This window comes from Pezoporus occidentalis, unplaced genomic scaffold (genome assembly GCF_034315485.1).
Source record: "Pezoporus occidentalis ecotype Australia unplaced genomic scaffold, CSIRO_AGI_Poc_V1 ctg28, whole genome shotgun sequence".
NCBI lineage: Eukaryota > Metazoa > Chordata > Aves > Psittaciformes > Psittacidae > Pezoporus > Pezoporus occidentalis.
This window is the reverse complement of record NW_026914718.1, coordinates 6,487,183-6,510,400: the sequence shown is the minus strand read 5'-3', so window position 1 is coordinate 6,510,400 and position 23,218 is coordinate 6,487,183. Positions and strand designations below refer to the sequence as shown.

At 41.0% G+C, this 23,218-nt stretch overlaps 2 protein-coding genes across 3 annotated transcripts; one reads left to right on the top strand and one right to left on the bottom strand.

The window, feature by feature from the left end:
* The first annotated feature begins 1,059 nt into the window (after window positions 1-1,059).
* Window positions 1,060-9,250, top strand: LOC134167142 (shugoshin 1-like). Of its 2 annotated transcripts, none has more exons than XM_062625450.1 (5): window positions 1,060-1,229; window positions 1,315-1,511; window positions 2,269-2,333; window positions 2,464-2,615; window positions 9,138-9,250. In XM_062625450.1, the coding sequence occupies exons 1-5, from the start codon at window positions 1,103-1,105 to the stop codon at window positions 9,143-9,145; spliced, it is 549 nt and encodes a 182-aa protein (XP_062481434.1). In that variant the 5' UTR covers window positions 1,060-1,102; the 3' UTR covers window positions 9,146-9,250. The 2 variants fall into 2 exon arrangements, with proteins under 2 accessions (XP_062481434.1, XP_062481432.1); XM_062625448.1 differs by lacking the exon at window positions 9,138-9,250 and adding an exon at window positions 4,583-4,845.
* A 641-nt stretch (window positions 9,251-9,891) lies between these two features.
* LOC134167151 (immunoglobulin kappa light chain-like) lies at window positions 9,892-23,216 on the bottom strand. Its single transcript, XM_062625479.1, has 6 exons — window positions 23,080-23,216; window positions 22,656-22,962; window positions 18,025-18,086; window positions 12,424-12,717; window positions 10,889-10,966; window positions 9,892-10,147 (listed from the first exon to the last, which is right to left on the bottom strand). Exons 1-6 carry the CDS (start codon window positions 23,120-23,122, stop codon window positions 10,014-10,016), a joined length of 918 nt encoding a protein of 305 aa, XP_062481463.1. The 5' UTR covers window positions 23,123-23,216; the 3' UTR covers window positions 9,892-10,013.
* Window positions 23,217-23,218: the final 2 nt, after the last annotated feature.

The following is a 23,218-nucleotide window of genomic DNA, read 5'->3' as shown; positions in this document are numbered from 1 at the left end:
CTGTTGAAGTGGGATGTTCTATGGCACAGGGAAAACTGATTTCAATACTAAACCATGGCAATCAGATAAGGGGTTCCTAACTCAGTTACCAGCCTACTGCAAAACTTTGTCTGGACCACCAGTGCATCCTTTCTAAAGATTAAGATTTGTAGTAACCAGAAGGTAAAGATTGCCAACATGTAGACTAACTGGATACTACTGGATTCTGTGATCCAGTATGACTTGTAAGGCAATTGAAAGAACTAAGAGGGAACAGCCCTAGGAAGAATTAATTGCAAACCTTTCATCTTTTTCTGCAACAACTCTTACCACAGGGAAATGTAATTATATTAATCAGATAATTTTAGAGATGCTTGCAAGGGGACAGAGATGGTTTTAGTACCTCTTGTGTGCAGCATTATGCCCAATTACTGCCCACAGAAAGGTGCAGAATTAGTGGGTGTAAGGGTGGTTGTAACATGGCATAATACCAGGTTTTGGTTTTTTTATTGAGGACAGTTTTTAACACCCAGCACTGTTTGGTCCCTCGAGCTTGTGGTGGCTTGGTTTGTTGTATGGGCAGTTGTTGGGGCAGCACTGAAAGAGTTGGTGTTTGTTCAGGGAAAAGGCAGCAGCACCAGAAAGGTAATGAGAAACTGTGGTTTCCCCGTTTGTCTTTTGCGGGCTCCTAAATCACAGCATCTTTCTCTGCCGCACTCCACCAAGACCATGAGTCCCGTGTGTCGGAAAAGAGCTGCTCACTGAAAACCAGGAGTCCCTAGCTGCATGCTCTTGATTTGCGTGCACACACACACACACACACACACACACACACACACAGAGTAAAAAGCGATACAGGGGAGTTAAGTCAGGTCGAGCATAACTAACACCTCCCGCTCCCCGTGGCAGCCCCTCAGGCCCTGCCGCGCGGGCCCAGCGGTGGTTACGGCGGTTGGAGCCGCCTGGCGGGGCTGTGGGCTAGGCCGTGCGGCGGGCCGGGGATCCTGGGCCTACCCCGCCCCCGTGCGGCTCCGGCAGCGTTCGCAGCCTGCCTGCCGCTCTCTGCTGCGCCCGGTGCGGGCGGTCTCTTCGCCTCTGTTGTTTGTGTAGGTAGGAGCTGGCCATGTCCGAGCGGAAGATGCATAGAAGGAGTCAGGCCAGCTTGAAAGAGCGAGTAAGAAAGAGAAACATGAAAAGGACAGGGCTGGGGAAAGCCTATGAGCCGTTGTCTGCAGGTGCTAATGGCACAAGTAAGATGCTTCTGTTGCCTATGTAGCAGTTTGGTGCTGGTTGCTGTCGATTTCCAATGTGTGACAATGGATGGTTCTCTTCCAGGCAGCCACAGTGTGCAACTGAAGAGCATCCTAGCCAACAACAGAGCTCTAGCTCGGGCTTTGCAGGAGGAGAAGCTCAGAGTGAGACGAGCCAAAGATGCCTTTCTGTGTTTGAAGGGGGAGAATCAATGCCTGAAGTTTGAGATCTTTTATTTAGAGATGCTGCTTCAGTCATGGCAAATGTGGGCATCCGCTGAGGTATTTTGAATGCTGTCTTTGTTTTGCAGTGATGGGGAGTGTCGGAATTGTCTCCAGATAAACCTGAGGTCTCTTTCTGAACTTCCATGGCTCCTGACAAGTCAGCTACACAGGAGATATCTTGTTGGGTTTCCCATGGTTCTAGTCATTAGTAGCTTTCATTTTTTTTGCTTCTCTTGCTTCTGCAAGGAGAGTTCTTTTAATGGACAGTCACAGAATCATGGAGTCATAGAATAGTTAGGGCTGGAAAGGATGTTAAGATCAGGTCATGAAGAACAGTCTGTGACACCTGATTTACATAAAGTTTGATTTTCTCATAACACGATTGCAAAACAGGTATGTGTGGAGCTGAGAATAACTGCAACAACATGGTTTGCACTGTGCCTCCATTAGAGAAGTGTGTCAGCCTTATTTGGGCTTCCATTTTCAGAAGCTGCTTGAAAACTAATATAGTCAGTTGCTGGGCCAGAAAGGTCAGGAGGGTTGTGATGTGGGGGCATCCTACCTTCCCTTCTTTGTCTGGAACTTTACTGCTCTCTGCCAGGGAGGCTTCTGCTTTCTTCATTTTCCCCTCCATTGCTTTCTTCTTGCAGACATCCACACAGTTCACCCGTGTAGGGAAAGAGAAGGGCTGGCTTTAAATGTGGCGGAATTTGGGTTTCTTTTCTGTCCTGCTTCCAGTAATCTGGAGCCTTGCTCTCTGGGGGACCACCAGTCTTGTTCCAGCTGCTTACTCCGAAACCTTTCTTGTTGGCAGAATGCGAGAATTTTTCCTCCAGTGCCTCTAATGATTCCTGTTGTCACTGGACAGGACCATTGTGTGTAAGTAGCTCTGATTAATTTGTCTTGTCACTTCTCTTACAGTTTTCTTACAGTGAAGGCAGGGGAGGCAGATGTAATACAGCAGAAATAATTCCTTGTCCTAAAAGCGATGTGTTTTTCCCCTCCCTAGGGGAGTTCCACAGCATATTGTGGAATATGAAGAATTCCCCGAGAGTGAGATGAAAGCCACAGCAGACGACAATAAGCCAGCTGGCTGCTTTTCAGAGGACTTCTGTGAATCTGCCAGTGCTGATGCTGTAAAGGAAACAGACCCGGAGAGGGGTAAGGAAATCTGTTGGGCATTGCTGCCTCCCGAAGTAAGGAGGACTGTGTGCCTCTACCTGCATCATGAATACTGCTTTGCAGTAATGGTGAGATAATACACAAGAATGGAGTTTTTTTTGTATTGTGGTAGCTGTGGTTGTACTAACTGTAGTGAAGAGTAAGCTTGAATATCGGCAAAGACTGAAAAGTTTTGAGTGAAGATGCCTGGCAGAATGGGAAATGAAGTTGAAAGGTCTGACTTTTGTATCCCTGCCTCCCAGTGACCTGATCTACTGAACAGCTGACTAGAGAAATCTCCTTTTCTGTGGTCTGCTAGTGTTTATGATGAGCTACTTTTTCAAAGCCCAATATTTGAAAAGTCTTAATTGGACAATGAGTGTAAGCTGCTGCTCAAGATTCTTGGAGTTCTGCTGTTAGGACTCATGTTTTCCTGTGAGGTGAATACCTAAACTGTAGCCTATTTCAAGATGCTTTCTAGAAACTATATTCACCCGAGCTTACCTTGGTGACCACACATTGGATCTTGCAAATCTTTTTAGAAAGTTAGTCTGGCTGATGGATTTAGAAAGTAAGCAAATCTCTTGGTTGTTAATCTGCTTTTCAGTAGGACTCATTGTTCTGATTTGGTTGTTGATTTCCCTTCCCACACTCCCTTGTTAACATAGTGCCAGAGCTGGAAACTGTTTTTTCAAATGAAGAGTGTGGACTATCTGGCGATGTGTTCCACAAAAGTATGTCCATCGGGCAGTGCTATTCAGAGATAAGGGTTCATGCTTTGTGTTCTCAGGGCTTTGCCCTTCCAGAGATATCTCATTCATAAAGAGCCTTTTCCAAACAGGAGGAAGTTAGACTTGGGGACAGCCTAGAAGAGCAATGTTGAAAACCCAAATCCTAGTATTTCTCAATAAAATGAGAGCAGAGAACCGAAGCTAGTGTTGAGCAGATGCTCAAGTGAATTCAATTGGCTGACTTAAGAGAAGCTGTAAGTTAAAGGTTCTGGAGTAAGGAGACTGCAGTATCAGGAGAGAAAGCTGGGAGATGCTGAAGAAGCCTCCAGACCAAGCCTAGCAAAGGGGAAGATTTTACAGGGAAAGCCACAGATGCTGCCTGAGTTGTCATGGTGAGGGTGTATCTGAAACCTGACCACAGGTTGGGCAGTGTTGGTGAGGATTCAGATGGTGGCCTTCAGGTGCCTCATCACCATAAACTGTCCAGCAAGAGCAGCTCGGTGGCCAGAACGGGAGCATGGGGAGAGTATATAAGATCTGTGCTTGAGATGCGTCTGGCAGCTCCCAAGCAGGCATTCCAGAATGAAAGAGAGGTGGAGCATCCTACAGCAAAGGCAAAGCTGGTTGGTAACGGGAGTTTGGAAAGGGTTGTGTCCTGATCGATTTCTGTTCCCTTTTGACTGTTTCAAGCTAGGTTCTCTTTAGAAATGCACATGAAATGGTGCTGGAAACCTGATAGTGCAGTGCCCATTTCTGTAACCGCTTGTTTTGTCAGCAAAAGAAGTAACCGAAGCTGGATACTGTGTGAAAAACTGCTTTAAAACCAAACTATACTGTGGTGGTGTCTCTGAACAGGGGAATCTTTCATGCCTTCTTGTCAATGTCTTCAGAGTGTTAACTTCATGGCATGCTTCTGCCTGAGCATTGGGATGCAGTTGTTCACTCAGCACATGAAAGGCCACCTCTGAAATGCAGGCAGTTTGATCCCAGGAACTGTGCGTGTGTCTCCTGCTTCTCAGCTTAATGCAGTGAAGTGCTATGGTCTTAAAAAGCAGTAGGTATTTGGGGCAGAAAGTTCCAGGATGGCCTTTGAAGAAGGGTCTGGTATTAGTAGTACAAAACAGTTCAGAGCAGGATCAAATGTGGTAGTTGGGAGTTGAACTGTTGTTGTAAATAGAGGAGGGAGTGGAAGATGAAATAGAATCCAAATTTAGTTTTGCTGCATTATTTTTGCAGGAGTCGTAGAGGAGATGCGTTTGCAGATGAGTATTATCTGATAGCTCCAGTTTTCCAGGAGAAAAAAGACTCTCTTGAAATAAAGGAGAAATGTTTTCATTATCAGTGATGTTTCCTGTCATTCTTAACACCGAGGCGGTTCATGATGGGTGAAAATGTCTCCTACAAATACTGTCACATCTGTGCATCTGATACTAGGGACACAGGCAAAAGGTTCTCTTTTTTTCCTTAGTCCAAGGAGTGACTTGCTTTTAAGGAGATGGCTTTTGTGTGTAAGGCATAAGGGGACTTTGTAGCAGAGGTTTGAACTCTTCTGGGACAAATAATGTTCATTATTTCTCATCTTTGTAAAATCCTAGACAGGTTGCAAGAAAGGCAGCCTCACTTGTCAATCAAACTTGTATAAGTTACATATAGAAAACATTCTCCAGTACACTGTCACATTTGTAGAATTTATTCTCAGTGTAGCTTGTGAAAAGTCACTGAAAAAAATGCTGTGAATAATCTGAGACACGTAATAGCTACAGGTGCTTAAAAATGCACTAACGCTGTGTTGAAGATATGTTTCAGGATGTGGTGCAGATAAAGGAAAGGAGGGAGATGCTGGACTGAATATGGTCTGAGCAACCTTAACTTGGCTGCCCTGTGTGCATGCACCTCATTAAGAGCTTGTTAATGGTATAGTTGCATTTTTTTGTCAGGAGATCCCTGGTGGTTTGGGAGTGGGAACCCTGCAGAAGATGCTATTTGAGGAGTTAATGATCTTGAGCATACCATGTCTGTTCTGTTGCACCTTGTACTTAAGGCTTGAGAAGCCCCTATGTTCTTAATGCAATCTCTAATATCTTGGGGAATGGTAAATTGCATGTGGATCAAGGATTTGAAGTAATTATGCCACCTGTGTGGCTTCCTCTATCTAAAAATATAGGAAGAAGTTTTTCTCTGAACATCCTTTATGAATAGGTGTTTTCTTGTAAGAAAATCCTAGCTCAAATAACCAAAATGGAAGAATCTCTATTAACAGGGTCTGTCCAGCATGTTGCATGTGGATGGGAGGCCTGTTCAAAGCTGTCGCACCCAGAGTTCCCACCATCATTTATAATATTCTCTACTCATAGTGTTGCTCTAGTGAATAACATCTGAAAATATAGCTTACCGAGCCTGATTGCCTCTCTTACTGGCTTGTAATGGACTTGCACTACTTGGTGCAAAACAGAGGTTGTTTACCCTGTTGGCAAGTGAGCTAGCATTCATTTTCCAAACTTAAATGAAGGTGAGCAGGTATGCTCTATACCTACAAGGAACTGCAGCATATTTAAGAGAGATGTTATAAGCTTTCTCAGGAGGAGTTAAAACTCAACAATAAGAAGCCTTGCACTATCTCCGCATAAGAAGTGACTTAGAGCTCCGTCTAGGGGTAATGAAGCATCAGAACAATAGAGTATAATGCTGCACTGTGCCAGTGCACTCACTGCAGATTAAAGTCTGGGTTTGACACAGTAGACACTAAGGAGGGGAAAAAACTTGGGTTTCAGGAATGCAGGTCATGAATGACAGCAGCGAGCTGCTGCTTGAGCCTCAGTAACAACTTGTGCTCTTTCTTTCTGCTCATCTGCCCCAGCTGTCAAGCAAACAGTGTTGATTAAACCACCCTTTATGAGTATGGGAAATAAAATTACATTAGATTGTGTGAAAATGGTTAGAAACTTCATATTAAAGGTAAAGGAACTAGGCATGAAGTCTCAGTTGCTGAGTAATCATTCTGCTAGTGGCATGTACAAACTAGCCTGGAGACGGTTTATTCCTATTGTTATTTTACCATTTGAGTCTCAGAATGATTGGCAGTTAGGCTATCCCAGGAAAGGAAAGGTAAGGGAAAGGAAAAGTATCCCTGAAATGACTGATCCTGCAATGCAGTGGCTCCCACAGGAGCTCTCTCTGGGCATGTTGCCCTGTCACCACCTAACACTTCTTTTGAGAGCCTTTGAGCACTCTGTCACAGTAGAGACCTGTATCTTTTTGTAGTGTGTTTTGGTTGAATATGAGAGATGATTTCCTCATATTTTGGGAATGACTTCATTTAATGACTTAATTTAATGAAGTCATTCCCAAAAAATGGAATGACTTTTGGGAATGACTTCATTAATCCTTCAGAGGATTATCTTGCCCAGTGCATTCACTTTCCCACACATGGCAAAGCTCCAGCTGGGGGAGGAATGAAATCGTCTTGAGAAGCTGTAGCTTCTGATTTGAAATCTTCTAGTGCTCATTGTGAACAGTAGGTGGCCTTTTCTTCTGAGCCTCCCCATTTTCAATGTTGACTTAACCTGTGGTAGAACTATATTTAAAGATTGTTTGGACTCACTGGGCAAAACCTGTCAATTACTTGCTGCCATGTGGTCTCTTTCCATAGATATGTCAATATCTAGGTTTAGAGGAACTCATTTTCCAGTTATTGGTCTGGGATTATTTTATTTCTTCAGCACTTTCCAAGTATTGCTGGTGCCGCAGCAGCTTCAAAATCTCAAGCTGAGTAGTTCCCTATTTGCATCTCTTTCAAATTTTTTAGTGTGGCTACCTAGTATCAACAGAGGTTAGCTGTTGGCAAGCTGCTATAATTCCTATGCAAATCTTACTCATTTACAACTATATGTGAGAGGAAGCCCCAGGTAGTTTTCCATATCACCTGTGGTTATTTTGATAGCTGAGAAGTCAATATTCTCAAGCATGTCAGCTGTTGTACAGTATAGGACACAAAATTATTCTAGCAAGATAAAGAGTTCATTGCAAATCCCTTTCCACATATAAATTAATTTGTGCTGATTACTCCTTTTTGCTTTTGTGGCAAAAGTTGACCCCATTCTGTCTTCTTTTTATTGGAAGCACCAGATTGCCTGTTACTATTTTCGTAGTATTTGCATGAATTCTGCAGCTCTGTAATAGGAGTAGAGCAGCTGTAATACCCTGTCTGGTAGAAGCTTAAAATCACTGAAAATCAGTTGTGGTAAGACGTAATTCAGAAGACATGTCTTTCAAGTGTTAAAGTCCTGACAAAAGAAGTTTACACTTGATACATAACATCCAACTCTTGGGGTGCACTAATGGTGTCAAGACCTGCAGACATCTTGCAAAACCCATGCTTTTATGGCAGCGATAGTCCCTACATATACATATCACAAGCATGCAGTTAAACCAAAATGTGTAGCAAACAGTGAGTTTTCCTGTGTTATTGACATGTAACTTAAGCATGTGGTTTTTGTCACTTTGTATTTGCATTAGAAGGAAATGGTTTAGAAGCATACTGTGGTAAAAGGCAGGACGGCTGTGGTCTAACTGTCCTCAGCTTATCACCCACTCTCATCGCAGCCCACCTCCTCTGAACCAGTTGCGACTGGTTCAGCTTACAGGGTTTTTCCACTAAATAATCAAACCTTCCTGCAAACAAATGCCCCAGCATCCAGAAGCCTTAAACACCCGCTTGTTCTCTTATTCAGCCTAAATAAAAATTAAAAACTTAGTATGAACAGTATGTATCTGTATAAATAAACTTCAGGGACATGGAAGATGATGCAGATGTAAAACCTGCAACCTGTACTTGGGAATCTGTGAGGTGATAGCTGTGCTCAGCATGGTTGCATGTAGGCAGGGGGTTTTGTGCAAAAAGCTGTTTTCTCTCTCTTTTTCTGCGCTGTATGGACAGCATCTTTCAGTTTCGTGTACGAGACACAAGTTTATTTGGGGATCGTTTTAAGTGAAAGAGATCTTGGTTCATTAATGCAATCAAGTGTTTCTCTGGCAGGGATGAAGATAGGAAAGATAAGGACAGTGATATCAATGATGCTACTGAAATCTACAGTAACTGCATTCCAAAAATACCTTTGTACCTATATTATTTCACTTTGGTTGGGACAGAGCCTTAAGAAATAATAGCATGGGGTATTCGTTGTTTTTCAGAGAGTCTGACTGAAGAGTAAACATCACATCTTTTTTTGCATTGAAGAGTAATGTGACACTGAAGGTAGTAATTAGTTGTATGGCTTCAATATGCCGATTGTAAAATAACTTGTAAGATACACTGTTAGTAAAATAGCTGTGGTTGTTATAACTGCACCTGACTTACATTCTTCCCTTGCAATGGTGTGTGTGCTAGAATTCCTGTTGTAACAGCACTGCAGTTCCCCCTGGCATAGCTTAGCCCTTCAACAGAAAAGATGTTACGAGCTAGCTTTTATTGTTCTGTGTAGGAGCATTCCTGTTTAATACCTTGAAAAGCAGAAAACGGATGGGTTTAAGGCTCTTTCTTTGATTTCCTGAGGAATTTATACAAACAGAGAAACGAATCAAGTTTTCTAGCCATATTGGTACCTGTTGTGGAAACGCTGGAGAAGGAACACAAGCCTCACAAATACATCCAGAGGAAAGCTTTTATTGCCCTCTACATCCTTACGGTGAGTGTAAATGCTGCAGCCGCTTATCTCCAAACTTACGGCAGTGTTTTGCCCCAGACTGAGCAAATGCTTTACTCCAATGTGTCTACTTCTATTTTTTTCCACAGAAATTTGAAAAGAGCTGATTTGAGGAACTTGGAGCTGAAGAGTTCAAATTCCAACATCTGAGAATCTTTCTGCTATTGTGAAAATACATTATCTATCAAAGCTGGAGATTTAAGGGTTTGCTCAACTTACAAAGGTATCTTAAAACAAGATGATGTTCATGATCATTACAGTTGTTTTCTTTCTTTAAAAATAACAGTGTTCAGGTTTTCAGTCTGTGCCACAGACTGGTGTATGGCCTGGTGGATTTCTCCCATTTCTGCATGTGTGCACCTCAGAATTGCTTTATGCTCATCTAACTTCTTCAGTCAAAATTACTGTGTTCACTTTTTGCAATGGTGTTTAATTGAGTCTGAAAGCACACATTGCATCAGAATGTTTAAGTCCTGATTTGGTGGATACATGAGAGTTGCAGTAGGTCATTGAAAGTAAAAATGAACAACATCTGTGAATTTAGAGACAGGAATGCTCCTTAATTAAGCCTTAAGCTCAGTAACAAAATGCATCTCTGCTTTGTATACCAAAAGCCTGGTTACACCTCTAAACTTGTGTATTCATAACTACTTTTAACATGAGTTACCTGCCTATTGCATTATGGATTACCATCCATTTTGCAATATGGACTTTGGATTGAAATACTATGTATGTAACCTTAGTCCTATTGCTCACCTCAGTTCAAGACTCAAAGATTAGGAAAGCCAGACTGATATAAAACCAGAAGCAGGAAAGCAAAACAAGCCTTGTGCACTAATGCCATAAGATTATGTGGGGATTTTTGTTGTTGTTAAATCTTACACTGAGAGCAGGGGAGTCTATATGGATAAATATATAGCAAAGCAAATTGAAAATGATTTTGTTAGCCTTTCCAAAACAAGCATTTATGCTTTCTTTCCTTGGTGCTTGGTGACAGCCCACATTCTGTAGATGAAGAAGAGTACGATGAGATAGTACATGGAGCTCTTCAGAAGAAGGACGATGTACACTAAATACGCTGTCCTGTGTATAATGTGATCTGTAACAAACATAAGACAGGAAAGTCTTCTTTAATGTCAATATTGTACAACATCCTAAAAGATGGGTAGACCTGGGACTGTGGTCTGTTTACTGCTGCAATTATATTGATTCCAGTGGACAGTGTGAGAACACATAAAATTGTCTGACTGTCCTTTGAGCAGATTTGCACTAATAAGCTCTAGACTGAGCGGGTTTCTTATCACTAGACTTCCTCTCAATGCTGCTGGGTTATTATTCCCTGCAAATACAAGAACATAATTCTAGTGCTTCCAGCACTGATTACTGGTAGCACTGTGTTTGCCTGAATCCTGCTGTCTTGGATTTTTTGAACACAAGGACTAACAATTCTTTCTGAATCCCTGTTTAAGCTAAAGTCCAAAGTGTTGGGCAGTTGCTGGGCTGATGAAGCATCAGCTGAAGCATTGAACTTTTAACTGCTTCAGATAGATATTTAAAAAAGTGACACATAATGTGGGCTAATAATCTAGTAGCCGAACAGCATCTTTGCATCCTAATAAAGCTACCTAATAAAAGTAGGAGAGCCCATTCTTGTAGTCCACAACAGAAGTTACTTCAGAGTAGCACTGAAGTGTTTTTATGTATGTTGCAAGCCCCAGACTTAAAAGATTTCCTGTATGCTATTTAGAAAGATCCTTTTTGTGAGGTTCTGAGCAAATACAGCACTGTCTGACTTCTGTGCCATGGGTCACTTTCCCATGTTTTAACACATTTTAGTTACCTCTATTAAAAACTGTGCTGTTTCCAGATGTGTCGCAGTCCTCTTCCTGAGGAGCAGTCTTTGAAGAGAAGTCTATATCTTTCTCTGTGGAAAGAGATTTTAAATGCCACAATTAGGCTTTTCTTTACTTTTGACAAACATGAATTTGAGAAATAGGGAAAAAAAAGAGGCAGTAACATATTAACAGTGAAATTGGAAGTTTTAAACAGCAAAAGAGATGGTTAATATCTGTCTGCAGAGCAGATGTTCCTGAGTAGGATTCACATGCACTGAGAATCTGAAGGGAAGGTAATATGCGTAGAGAAGTGACTTGGGTATTTGTTACCATATGTGGAAAGTTTGCCCTTTCAGGAATGTGTCCCTTAAGCTGTTCCTTTGCAGAGTCTCTTTAGAACTGAATCCACCTGATCTTGTCACTGAAGTGGCTAGAGTCTGCCTTCACAATGTACTGTTATTAGTGAAGAATAATTTACATTGGAAGGGACCTCAATTAGTCTGTTACTTAATGGCTGCTCTACAGTAAGGAATAATCTTGAGGAGAGCGTGATCTGAGGTTCCCTTATTGGGAATTTGCTATTTTGGTGGTGCTTGTTCTTGAAAATAAACCCTTTCTGTGCTGGAAGCAGCAAATCTGTGTTTGTTCTTGGTTATGGTGTTCGTATGCATTTATATATGGTCTTAAAGGCATCTGTATTACATCTGTAAATACATCCTCCATCTAAATAAAGCATTTTTTTGTCAGAATATGTTTTGACCATTATTATAGCCATGTTCTCACTTACTGGAGTTACATTAATTTATAGGAAATTGAACAAAGGTAGGTACTGAGAAAAGATTAATTTAAACCAATATAGGCAGCTTTTAAAAAGATATTCCCATGATTTATACAATTTGCATTGATTACAGGTTACTTTTTTCTTTAAACTAGCATTGTCTTTCAGATTCTGCTTTGCATAATCTTTTCTCAGTTAAATGAGACATCTTATTTTCGGACATGGCTATAACATCGCCATTGCTGGACATTGAATAAGTAAAACATTTAAACTTCGTTCTACATCCCCAGCAACCTTGGTTTTAACTCTTATGTTTTTTATAGCTGTGGCTAATGTCACGGGGTGTCAGAGGGACTTACATCTCAGTCATGGGTTGAACAGAGAGGTAATACTGTTTTCAAAGACTTCTGTAGACAGGGAAGTAACTGACACAGCTCAGTGCAGAGCTTTTGGAGCTAATCTAGTTTTCACTTGATGAGGTTCAAGAACTGCTCTTTTCCTATTGCAGGGGGACATTCCATTGGGAAGCATAGCACAGGCTGGGTTGCTTTCCCTGGGAAAACGTGTATTTTAATGATTGCTGTGCAAATGAGCACAGATGCTTTCAGGAACAGTAATAGAAAGCATTATTTCTATAATTTTATTGCAAAGAAAAAGTGATCTCTATAATAATATATACAATGAAACTTTTGACATAACATTTTAGTATCTAGCTTTAACATATAACATTTAGTATATAACTTTCGACATTTTAGCATATACCTTGTGTCGGCAGTGAAAGCTCTTGGCTTTCGTGCTCGTATTTGCAGTAATATTTTTTGTCTTTGTTCTCCAGTGGTACAGTTAGCCAGCTGCCAATTGAGTATTCCTCATTTTTTGTGGCCTTCCAAGTGTCTCCTTTTACTACATTGTCTGTTACCTCCTCATTTTTTTCATTGGTCCATGTCACCCGAATAACTTCTGGGTAGAATTTCTCAACAAGGCAAACATATGTTATCTGATTTTCATGTTCCTTCTTCAGGATTTCAGAGTTTGCTGGTGGAGAATTTCCTTTGCCTGGGTTGGTTAGTGGAGGAACAGAGAGTTAGAAGATCAGTAGAGTACAGTAAACAAATATGCCACCGCAAAATACAGTTTTTAAAGAGCAGCAACCTAAAAGTCTTCTTGACAAATGTTCTGGCTCCCTAATTTGTTATTAAATACTTAGGATGGGAATAGAAAAGTCTTATATATGAAAGGAGTTTTAGGTAATAAGATGGATGAATTACAGCTCCTTCCGTCCTTGAAGTAAAAAAGTGTTTGGTGAGCTGAAGGAACCTGGCATTTGAACACAGTTTATAGTATATATTATTTCAGTAGACCCAAATGGTAAGTTTTAATTTTCAGTCAAAGCCAGTTACAGTACTATTTAGAATAATTGGAAATAGAAAGTATGACTTTTAGCCTTATTTTTAAATGAGTTATTTTATAGAGAATTAAAATGGAAAGCAGCTTTCATGAATATGGTACAGAAAATTAAACTCCAAATCAAAACCAAGACTCAGTCTAAGCTCATATTTATTTAGATAATCTAGAGTCTTATAGAGTCTGAGGGGTATTTGATCTGGAGAGTTTTGATATGTGCCATGTACATTTAAGTCCTAAATTATTTAGTGAACACCAATGTCTAGACTGCTTTGTTCATGCTTCTTGTCAAGCAGCACATCTGGTAGAGGAAGGCTGCAATAGACTAGATCTACTCTTTAATACTAGAGTAGATTAAAAAGTATGGTAAAAAGGTGCCTAGCTTAAATGAAACATTTCAATCATATCACAGTCCTGAGGAAGCATATGTCTTGAATAACTGCAACTGTGTGTATGCATGGAAGAGTCCCATGTACACACACAGGCAAATAGAAGACAGCGGAGAACTGGATAAATTAAGTTTTGCATATATACATGTATATATGTGTGTGTATGTGGAAAGAAAATCTCCATAAACTTTAGGTATGTTTATGGGAAAAAAAGAATGAAACCTTGTAGAATTGGCTGTAGACTTTGATGTATTTTCAGGTTGATCTATAAAATTGCGAAGTCCACAAGACAGTTTACACTATTGTAGTTTTATTCTGGGCAAATAGTCTGACTCTTTCTGAAGAATTTTAAAGTCATGAATTTCTGCTCCACCATTTTTCATTGCTTTAGTTAAACTTCCAAGAAATTTGCAGTTTAGTTTTTAAACAGTTTTCTAAGGCAGGTGTTAAGAGGTATATAGCCCTTTTATTATTTTAAAATAATATATACACACACATAGATATTTCTTAAGCTAAAATCTGTTTATTCTCTATTGTAAGAATGCCGTAAGTCTGCAAAACATAGTGCAAAGAAAATTCTGCAGTTAGGTTTGTAATCAATGAGCTATTAGTGAATTTGGGTTCAAAACATATGCTTTTTGTAGCTCAGTTATGAAGTTTTCTCAATAAAACTCCTCTACAGTTTCTCCATAAGCACATATGAATAAGATTTATAAATAAGGTCAGTGTGTTCTTAAGCTGAACTTTTCAGTACTTGAATAATCCACAAAACTGACTGATTTTTGACTGATACTTAAAGCTCCGCTGTTCCCCTTCAAGCCAGTGGGAGCCGAGAGCACGCAGCACACTCAGATTACAAACAGCGTTCTTGTCTTGCTTGCCAGCAACTTCAGGTATTATCGTTGATAATAACATAATGAGTCCTGACCTAATGGGACCTTCCCCAGATACTTTAAAGAGCTGTCAACCTTCTCTCCTAAGCTTTCCCAAGACAAAACTTAAAAAATAAGTCCTTGAAAATACTTACTGGAGATGATGAGTTTTGTTCCAGAGCCAAATGATTTGATTATGCCACACTGGTACACCCTCTTACAAAAACTGCCTGGGACATTTAGGTTGGACAAGGACCAGATTTAAGAACCATAATATGAATATTAAGAATTTATTCATTTGGCTACATTACTGTAGAAAAATAGAATTCAGTCTCAGCTAATGCTGCTATTCCCAAAGAGCCTTTAGTGATATGTACTTTAAATTCAGTTTCAAGCAAGTCTGTGCCATCATTTGTTTAAAAAAACATCAAAACAAGCCGAGTGTTGTTGCCTGGGGCAATGGCTGAGAAAGCATGTTTCCTTCAGGTTTAAGTGGATGCAGGATTGGGACTATTCAGCCTCAAATCCTGCTGTACTTGCCTACACAGTACTATTGCAGTTAGTGCCAAAAGGAAACATTACAGGTGCATCTATGTATACTGTAGAGAAGCATCAACTTCCATCATTCCTGTGCATGTCTTTCCCCAGAGCTTTCTGCCTTCTCCCCAGTGAAACTATGTGCACCTTACATGAAATCCTACCAATGCTGAAACTAATGGCAACATTTCCAAAGGTCCAGGTTTTCCCCTGAAATTTTCCACTGAAACCTGATTGTGCACACTGCCTTATAAGAATCAGCTACTGAATTCATCTTCGTGCCCATGAAATCCTTGGTATTTCAAAGCCATTAGAAAATGTTCTTATTAATATTAATCATGGTAAGAAGCTTTCGCTCTGCAGATTTCTTTTGAGTGGCCGCATCTTCCCTTTTATGTCTTAAACCTCCATCCTTCTGCCCTAACACTTGTTTGGACTTTCAAGTCTATTAGGTTTTAATTCAGGGCTTCATGTTTTTTTCCAGTTGAAAAAAAACACTAATGCAAACTAATGCGTTGATTAAACTTCATCATTTTGATTTAAAACAATAGGAAGTCAGTTTAATCCAACTTCAGGTAATGCATAAATAAATTTAAATGAAATCTATTTTAGGGAACGTATTTTTATAATAATATAATTACAAAAAGATAATTATAGCCTCTTGAATTCTGAACTTCAATACATTTGATGAAATTAAGGTAGATACTTCAGTAATGCTTAGGAGATGAACTGGGTTTGGAGAGCCTGATTCAGTTGTCAGTTCAGGCTCAGCTTGCCTGTTGCAACCTGGTGGGTGCCTAAATTGGGCAGAGAAGAGATTCAGAGCAGCCCTGCAGAGAAGGACTTGGGGGTGTTGGTTGATGAGAAAATGAACATGAGCCAGCTGCAGTGTGCGCTCACAGCCCAGAAAGCCAACCGTATCCTGGGCTGCATCAAAGGCAGCGTGACCAGCAGGTCAAAGGAGGTGATCCTGCCCCTCTGCTCTGCTCTTGTGAGACCTCACTTGGAGTATTGTGTGCAGTTCTGGTGTCCTCAACATAAAAAGGACATGGAACTGTTGGAACAAGTCCAGAGAAGGGCCACGAGGATGATCAGGGGACTGGAGCACCTCCTGTATGAAGACAGGCTGAGGAAGTTGGGGCTGTTCAGCCTGGAGAAGAAGCCTGTTCAGCATGGAGACCTCATAGCAGCCTTCCAGTATCTGAAGGGAGCCTGTAGGGATGCTGGGGAGGGACTCTTCATTAGGGACTGTAGTGATAGGACAAGGGGTAACAGGTTAAAACTTAAACAGGGGAAGTTTAGATTGGGTATAAGGAAGAAATTCTTTCCTGTTAGGGTGGTGAGGCACTGGAATGGGTTGCCCAGGGAAGTTGTGAATGCTCCATCACTGGCGGTGTTCAAGGTCAGGTTGGACAAAGCTTTACATTTGCATTTGTATTACTCTTGTGGTGAAGCTATGCAATCATCAGGATAAATGCTGTTTTCAGTATAAAGCACAGTATGATAGCACAGTAAAGCACTGGACAAAGCGGTGACATGGTTTAGTGTGAGGTGTCCCTGCGCATGGCAGGGGGCTTAGAACTGTATGATCTTAAGGTCCTTTCCAACCCTAACTATTCTATGATTCTGTGAAATTCCCTAGGAAGATACTTACAGAAGAATCCTGTATTTTGCCAGTCTGTGTTCTTAATTGATATTTCTGTTCTGCTATAAGCTTCAAAACCCTCATCTATTCCACCAAATGCAAATGCTAAACCTGTCTCTCAAATCCTAGCCCTTCTGTTAACTGCATTATCTCGTCTGGAGCAACTTTGTTTTGATCAGAACTAATTAAAGGAGACCAACAAGAACAAAATCAAGTTCACTACAAGTTGATGGGAGCTTAGCTCTTTCCGTATAGATACGTTAAAGATTCTGCTCAAGCTTAAAATCTGGTGGTTCAACTGAATTAAGGTCACTTATCCTAAATCCTCATTTTCTCAATTTCTTACCTTTAGGAGTAACTTAATGTTGGATGGTCACCCCGAAAAGCCAAGCTGTGATGAAATGCCTGATCTTAAGTGTGTAACTACAGCCCTTTTACTCTATTAATTGGCCAGAAGTTTCGGCCATATAAAGACAAAATCTGATAGAACTGGAGTGAAAATTACTTTAAACTGTAGATACTAAAAGCATGGCAACTACCTGGTTAACAAGGTGAGGATTTTCACTAAAAACGCTTATCCTGATACAGGTATTTCTGTTGAATTATAGTTATGATTTACTTAGTCTTTCTGACATAAATCATTAAAACCAATCTTTTCTTGACATGCTAATATAAATTTATATATGTATCTAACCAGGCTTGAAACATTTGGTAGCAATAGTTTTTCTGCTTTGTGGTTGTGCAGTTGTTTATTCCAGGATTATGGCATTTAAAGCACATTTAATGGGAAAAAGATTCTTGTCCTCCACTTCCCATTAAAATAAAAGTCTACTGGAAGAGCATAAAAAAGGACCACCTCTTCATGTGCACGTTTTTAAGGAATAAGAAGAGCCAAAGTGCTGTGGACCTGACAAAAATCATTACAAACAAGTTGTTTCACTTTTACTAGCCTAAAGGAATGAAGATTTTGGCAATAGCCATTGTGTATTGCTCTTTGTATCTGTATTGGGAAGGGGTTTTCTTCTTTTCTGCTTAATTCAGAGCTGCTTAATTCCCTGCTTAATCCTTCAGTAAAGCTGGGGGGAAGAGAGACATAGTCCTAAAGGAAAATGTTTTGCTTTTCAAAGAATTTGAGTAACCCAAAGGTTTGGCACTTTTCTGTCAGAATGAATTAGAAATCTCACAAAGTTTGAATGTGCATGTTTAAACACAAAACCATCTTTCAGTTCTCTGAATGCTGTCTTTGCCATATTTAAGCTTTAAAAGAAAATAATGATGGGGTTAATTACATATCTGTGCTGCAAGAGCTATTGTGTTTCACCCGTTCTATATATGAATAGAAAACCATTATGTTGTGTTTTGCATGTGGAAATGCTGTTCAAGAGGAAAATCCTGCAAAGCATTCAGTAGGGTTAAAACTAGCAGGAGCTGAAAAAGCAAAGCACTTCATGCAGTCAGTGTCTAACTGTACTGAAAAGCGTTTCAGAAGCAGTTAATTTTCACTTTTTGTACTTACTTGAAACAATAAGTTTAGTTCCACTTCCAAATATTTTGATATCGGCATCCCACAGTCTTACAGTGCTTAGCAATATCTCCTGCTCTGCATTTCCCTTGCACTGGCTACAGAAAATGTCTCTCTGATTTAGAGGTTGGTGATAGATTTGGCCCAGTGCGATGATAGCTTAATTTTCAACATCGACTAGAGTGCCAGTTTTAGAAATCCTTTGATTTTTTTTGTAGTGGGTGCTTATTTTATAACCATGTTCTAATCCTTTTGGGCTCCGGGGCTGCTCTAAGAAAGAGCTCTTGTCTCCGGCCTGCTAGGTTTTCTGTGAAGAAACCTCTTTTTGCTGTTTTAAGAAGAAATGTGGCCACATTGTGACTCCCAAAGGAAATTAAGGAAGTGTACTACTTGTTGATTTAAATATACAGGTAAGCATTTTTTTTTTTACTAAGTGTTCTATTTTTTGAATTACATATTGTGTGAAAGTACCTTAACTAAATTTTCATCAAACGCCTATTTTGAAGCCCATATCTTAAATGCAGATTCCATATTCTAAACAAAGCTTACTGATGCTCATACCTAAGTTCATGCTTTTTCTATGTGGTTACTCTGTTGTCTTAGCAAAAGCAGCTGCCTCTCCATGGGGACAGTTTAGTTGGAAATTGCAGCAGAGAACATTTTTGGTCAGAGGCATGGATAACATTTTAAACTTCTCTGTAACTCTCTCCTGCTTTTTATGACATGGCTTAGTTATAGTCATGTTGATAATATCAGCTACTTTCTGAGCAGCATACTGTAGGCACTGCTATATGCTTTATACTGAAAACAGCATTTATCCTATTGATTGCATAGCTTCACCACAAGAGTAATACAAATGCAAAAGTAAAGCAGTTGCGTTCAGTAGGGCCAGGAATTAGGTATTTCTGACATTCCAGGTGTTTTTCCTTCCCAGTCAACTTTTAGACTGAATGACTTCTATCAATAAGAAACATTTTGCATTTCTCACTTGCTGTTCCAAGAGTAAAGCAGTTCACTTTTTTTTTCCCAGAAAAGGAATGAATGCATGCATCCCAATATTTACATTTTTCCTTACTGTTTTTCCATTCCCCATCCTTAACCAAGTATTCAGTAACTGTTCTAGAGGTGATCTCTCTATTCAAGAGGTCAAAGTATTTATTGCCCATTAACCCACCCAACTGGGGCACCATGCACAGTTCACAAATGAAACCTGATTTATCAGGCAGAAATTAGTTTTTCTACTGTCTTTCATGCTTAATTATCTGAGAACCTGAATGCATCTGTGAAAATCAGATCAATAGTAATGGTACTTACTAGAGACGATTAGTGTGGTTCCCATACCAAAGTATTTCGTCCAGGTGCTCCACACTGTGTTTTGGCTTTGCAATAATCTAAGGTGCTCTCTCGCTGTGCCATTGCTGAAGAAAATCCCATTTATTTCCCAATAAGTTCCAGGAGATTGTGTGAAGCCTTGGCCCTTGTCTGCTGGGAGGATATCAGGAATTTCAGACTTACACCTGGTGATCAGGCTGGTGTCTAATTCCCTTTGGAGCAAATCTCTTTCCTAAACTGTTGCAGATCTGTCAGATAACCCTTCGCCTTAACACCTAAGCATTAGGTGAAGATTCCTCTTCAATTTTAGACGCACAAATCGGTGCACAGGGTTCTGCATGTTAAAACACATACCTCCAGGTGATGATCCTGCTCTTTCCCAAAGGGATACACATCTTTTCACCTGCAAGTAAGTGACATCAAGTACTAGTAGCGTGGAGTTCATTTTCAGTTGTCTTAATACAATTCAGCAGAGGGAAAGGAGGGAGATCCAGCACCATAAGATTCACCAAGGTGTCCATGTGCTGCAGGTTGCTCACTGGTAACTTTTATATTAGCCAGTGGCAGAAGGAGGCTTTTCCTTTGTGCACAGGTTTCTTTATAAAAGAGCCCAAGATAACATCAGAGGAGTCACCACTACTGGTGATCGAAGAGCCTGCGTGCTTAGTTTGTGAGTTTGAATTCTTCTGGGATCCCATGTGGCGTACTGACTGCAAAACAACGTTAAGAAGTGTGGTTAGAGGGAGGAGCAAGGCTGAGGGTGTATGTATAGCAAAAGCACTCACCTACTCTGAAAGCTCCTGGGCAGCAGCAACATATTCTGCAACCACGAAAGAATGGCAGGAGTGATGTAGACAGAGAATGGTGACAACCAGCGCTTTTCCTTCCTTTCCATGGTGTTTTGCAATGTCCTTAGACCATCTCACCTGCAGCTGGTGGGACTGTTGGGTTATATTCATGACAGTGAGTATTAGGGAGGTCTCATTAGAAGAAAAATAGCAAAACACTACATATTGCAGACAGCTTTTCTAAGTCGCCTATATGACCTGGGCTTGCATGTATGAGGAGGACAACGCTAACCTTATAGCCATTTGGAAATCTAATACATGTTTGAAATTGTGGCATTTTTTCATCCTATCAGACTAATATTCTTTAATGAGTTACACTTCAATGAACCAAGTGAGGAGAGTATCAGGGTACCACAGTAAAGGAAAATATTAAGGAGAGGCTTGATGGTAGAGGAAAACCTTTGTGGATTAATTTCTCAGGCATTAGGGTCAGTATGGACCTTGAGGCAGTTGCTAGGAGGAATGCATTGCATATGAGCCGTAAGTATGAAAAGTTGTTCTTAACTATGGAAAGTTCTTTAGTACTACTTTTGGTAACTGTCTTCAACTTGTTGGGTGATTCAGATGCAGTGCTAGTGAAATATGAACAGTGATAAGCAAGAAGATTGGAAAAGGGGATGATTCAGCTCAAAACAAAACAAGAACAAAAATGCTCACCTCCAGATCTCAGGAGGAAAAAACAGAAAATCTTCCTCTGACAACTACTAAGCTTTAAGTGAAAATAACACTCCTTTTCCTTTACTTAAAATCTTACGAACCTTCAGGCCAAAGCTATTTCAATTTTCTTTGCCAGGGTAAAGACTTTGAAGACCTCCTGTACCACATACTGACCTATTTCCAGGAACGACAACATGGAAACATGCTCCCTTTCCACTAAATAGGTCCTTACAACCTTGCAAATGAACTTGATGACATACTTGAGCAGAAAGGAGCACCTGGAATGGAGAGGAAGGGTAAGGTGTGGGACCTTCACTGTTCCCTTTGCACTACTCACTTGCTCAGTCAAAACCTCTGGCTTTTGGCAGCTGATGATTCCAAGGCAGCAGTGGGCACTGAGCATACCCTGCTTCACCAGTGCCCGTGCTTGAGGCCAGACGGCTTATCCACGCCAATAGAAGTGAGTGCTTGGCAGTGCTAGGTGGTAGCAAGCATATAATTCCCAAAACCAAGGTACAATTCTTAGGCATGTTACCTTTCTTTTAATGACTTCTATTTCCTAGGGGAGAGCAGCGGCTGCACTAGAAAATCAGTGCAATGTTTGCTCTCCTCAAGAGCCACCAGGCTTCTGCCATGGCTGTGCAAACAGCACCAGAGAAGCAGGTTAGTTTCTAGTATTTATGTACTAAGTCTTAAGGCACTGAACACTTCCTTTGCCCTTAAGGTAGCAGATGTGTGTTTGAAGACCAGGGTGCATGTGACAACCCAGACTTTGGAAAGGACAGCTGTGGGGGCTTAGCTGCTCCTTTTGGATAGCAGAAAAAGATGTGGCCTTTCAGCAGCTCATATCAGATGGAGTGAGAAGACCAGGTGTAGCGCCTCATCCTCTGGGCTGCTCCATGATCTCAGGAATGCCTGTCAGGCCTTGGTCTTTGTGTAATGAGTCAGGTAGTGAAGCATCCCTTGTCCATACCAGGAACACTGCATGACTAAGGAGGGAGGTGCTGATTGTAGCAGGGAGTCCTGTTGTCTGGCGAAGGTGAGAAGCAAGGGCAGGGGTAGTCAGCCATTCCCTGACAGCCCTGGAACGCTCCTTCCCTTGACCAGAGCCTGAGTGGAGCAGTACAACTGGAGTTTTGAAAACTTCCTAGTTATTACTTACTGGTAACGATGGATATTTGCTAATGACTAATTCAGATCCTTCCACCCTATAAACAGTGGTCCCAAGTGAGTTCCTTTGAGTTCTCCTGGACTGCAGCAGCGAATGGAACACCCCTTGGGGCTCACAAATTCAGTTTGTGATACCTGAAGGACCACCACTGAAAGCTGTTGGTGGGATCTGGGCCTCCTCGAGGCTCAGCCCTCACCTGCTGAGAAATGCCAAGACATCTGACAGGAACATTTCCCTGAGCCCCAGGGGACTTGTTAACAGGCACCTTTATATATCCATGTGTGCGCGTGTGAGTATAAATTGATATAGGAAATGCTGTCAGTCCTATTGTCTCCCTTACCCTTTTGTGCCTTTGGTCTCGTCTTAATCCTTTCAGCTTGCTTTTACCTCAATCTTCCTTTGCACGTTTCAGCCATGAGGCAAGTAATAGAGTGAACCTTGCCATCAGACTGTGAAGTCACACTTTATAAATGCACAGTAGAACTGCTTTTGCTGATACCTTTGATGGTGATTCTTTGAGCAACCATAAACCCCTCATTTCGTGACACCTGTAGTTCAGCTGTTGAGGGCTTTTTGCTGTGATGATCTTTGAGTTTCTGTCATGGTGAGCGTCCCAGTAAGCGCAGTAGTAAATAGCGGCGTCATCTGGAATCACATCTTTAATTGTAAGAATATATCGTTTCTGCCTAGAAACTTTTTCGACCATGTACCTTTTTGCTAGAAAGCCAGTTTCAACTACAAGTTTTCCTTCTGAGAAGTGCAGGACCCTCTCTGGAGCTCTACCCTCTTTCTGTTGATACCAGTGTATGGATAGGCTTTCAAACATTTCCTGCAAAATTTTGATTTCACATGTCATTCTTGCACTTCTTTGGGACTTGGTAATGGATATAGGGCTCTGCACAGGATATATTTGTGCAAATCCATCTAGGAAAGAGAGGAGAAATGATGCCATTAGCTGGAATTCAGAGGTGTGGGGAAGATGCCTGTTAGCACAGCCATGGATACCTATGAGGAAAGATAAGGGAATGAAGAAGGACTTACAAGACCAGGAGGCTGTGGCCACAAGTGCTGCCAGCAGCAGCATGTTTGCTTGTCAGGCTCTGCTGTTGTTGAGAGTCAGAGGAGGACGAAAGGGAGCCCAGATGGGGACCGTCTTCTGTGGGAGGAGGAGGTGACTCTT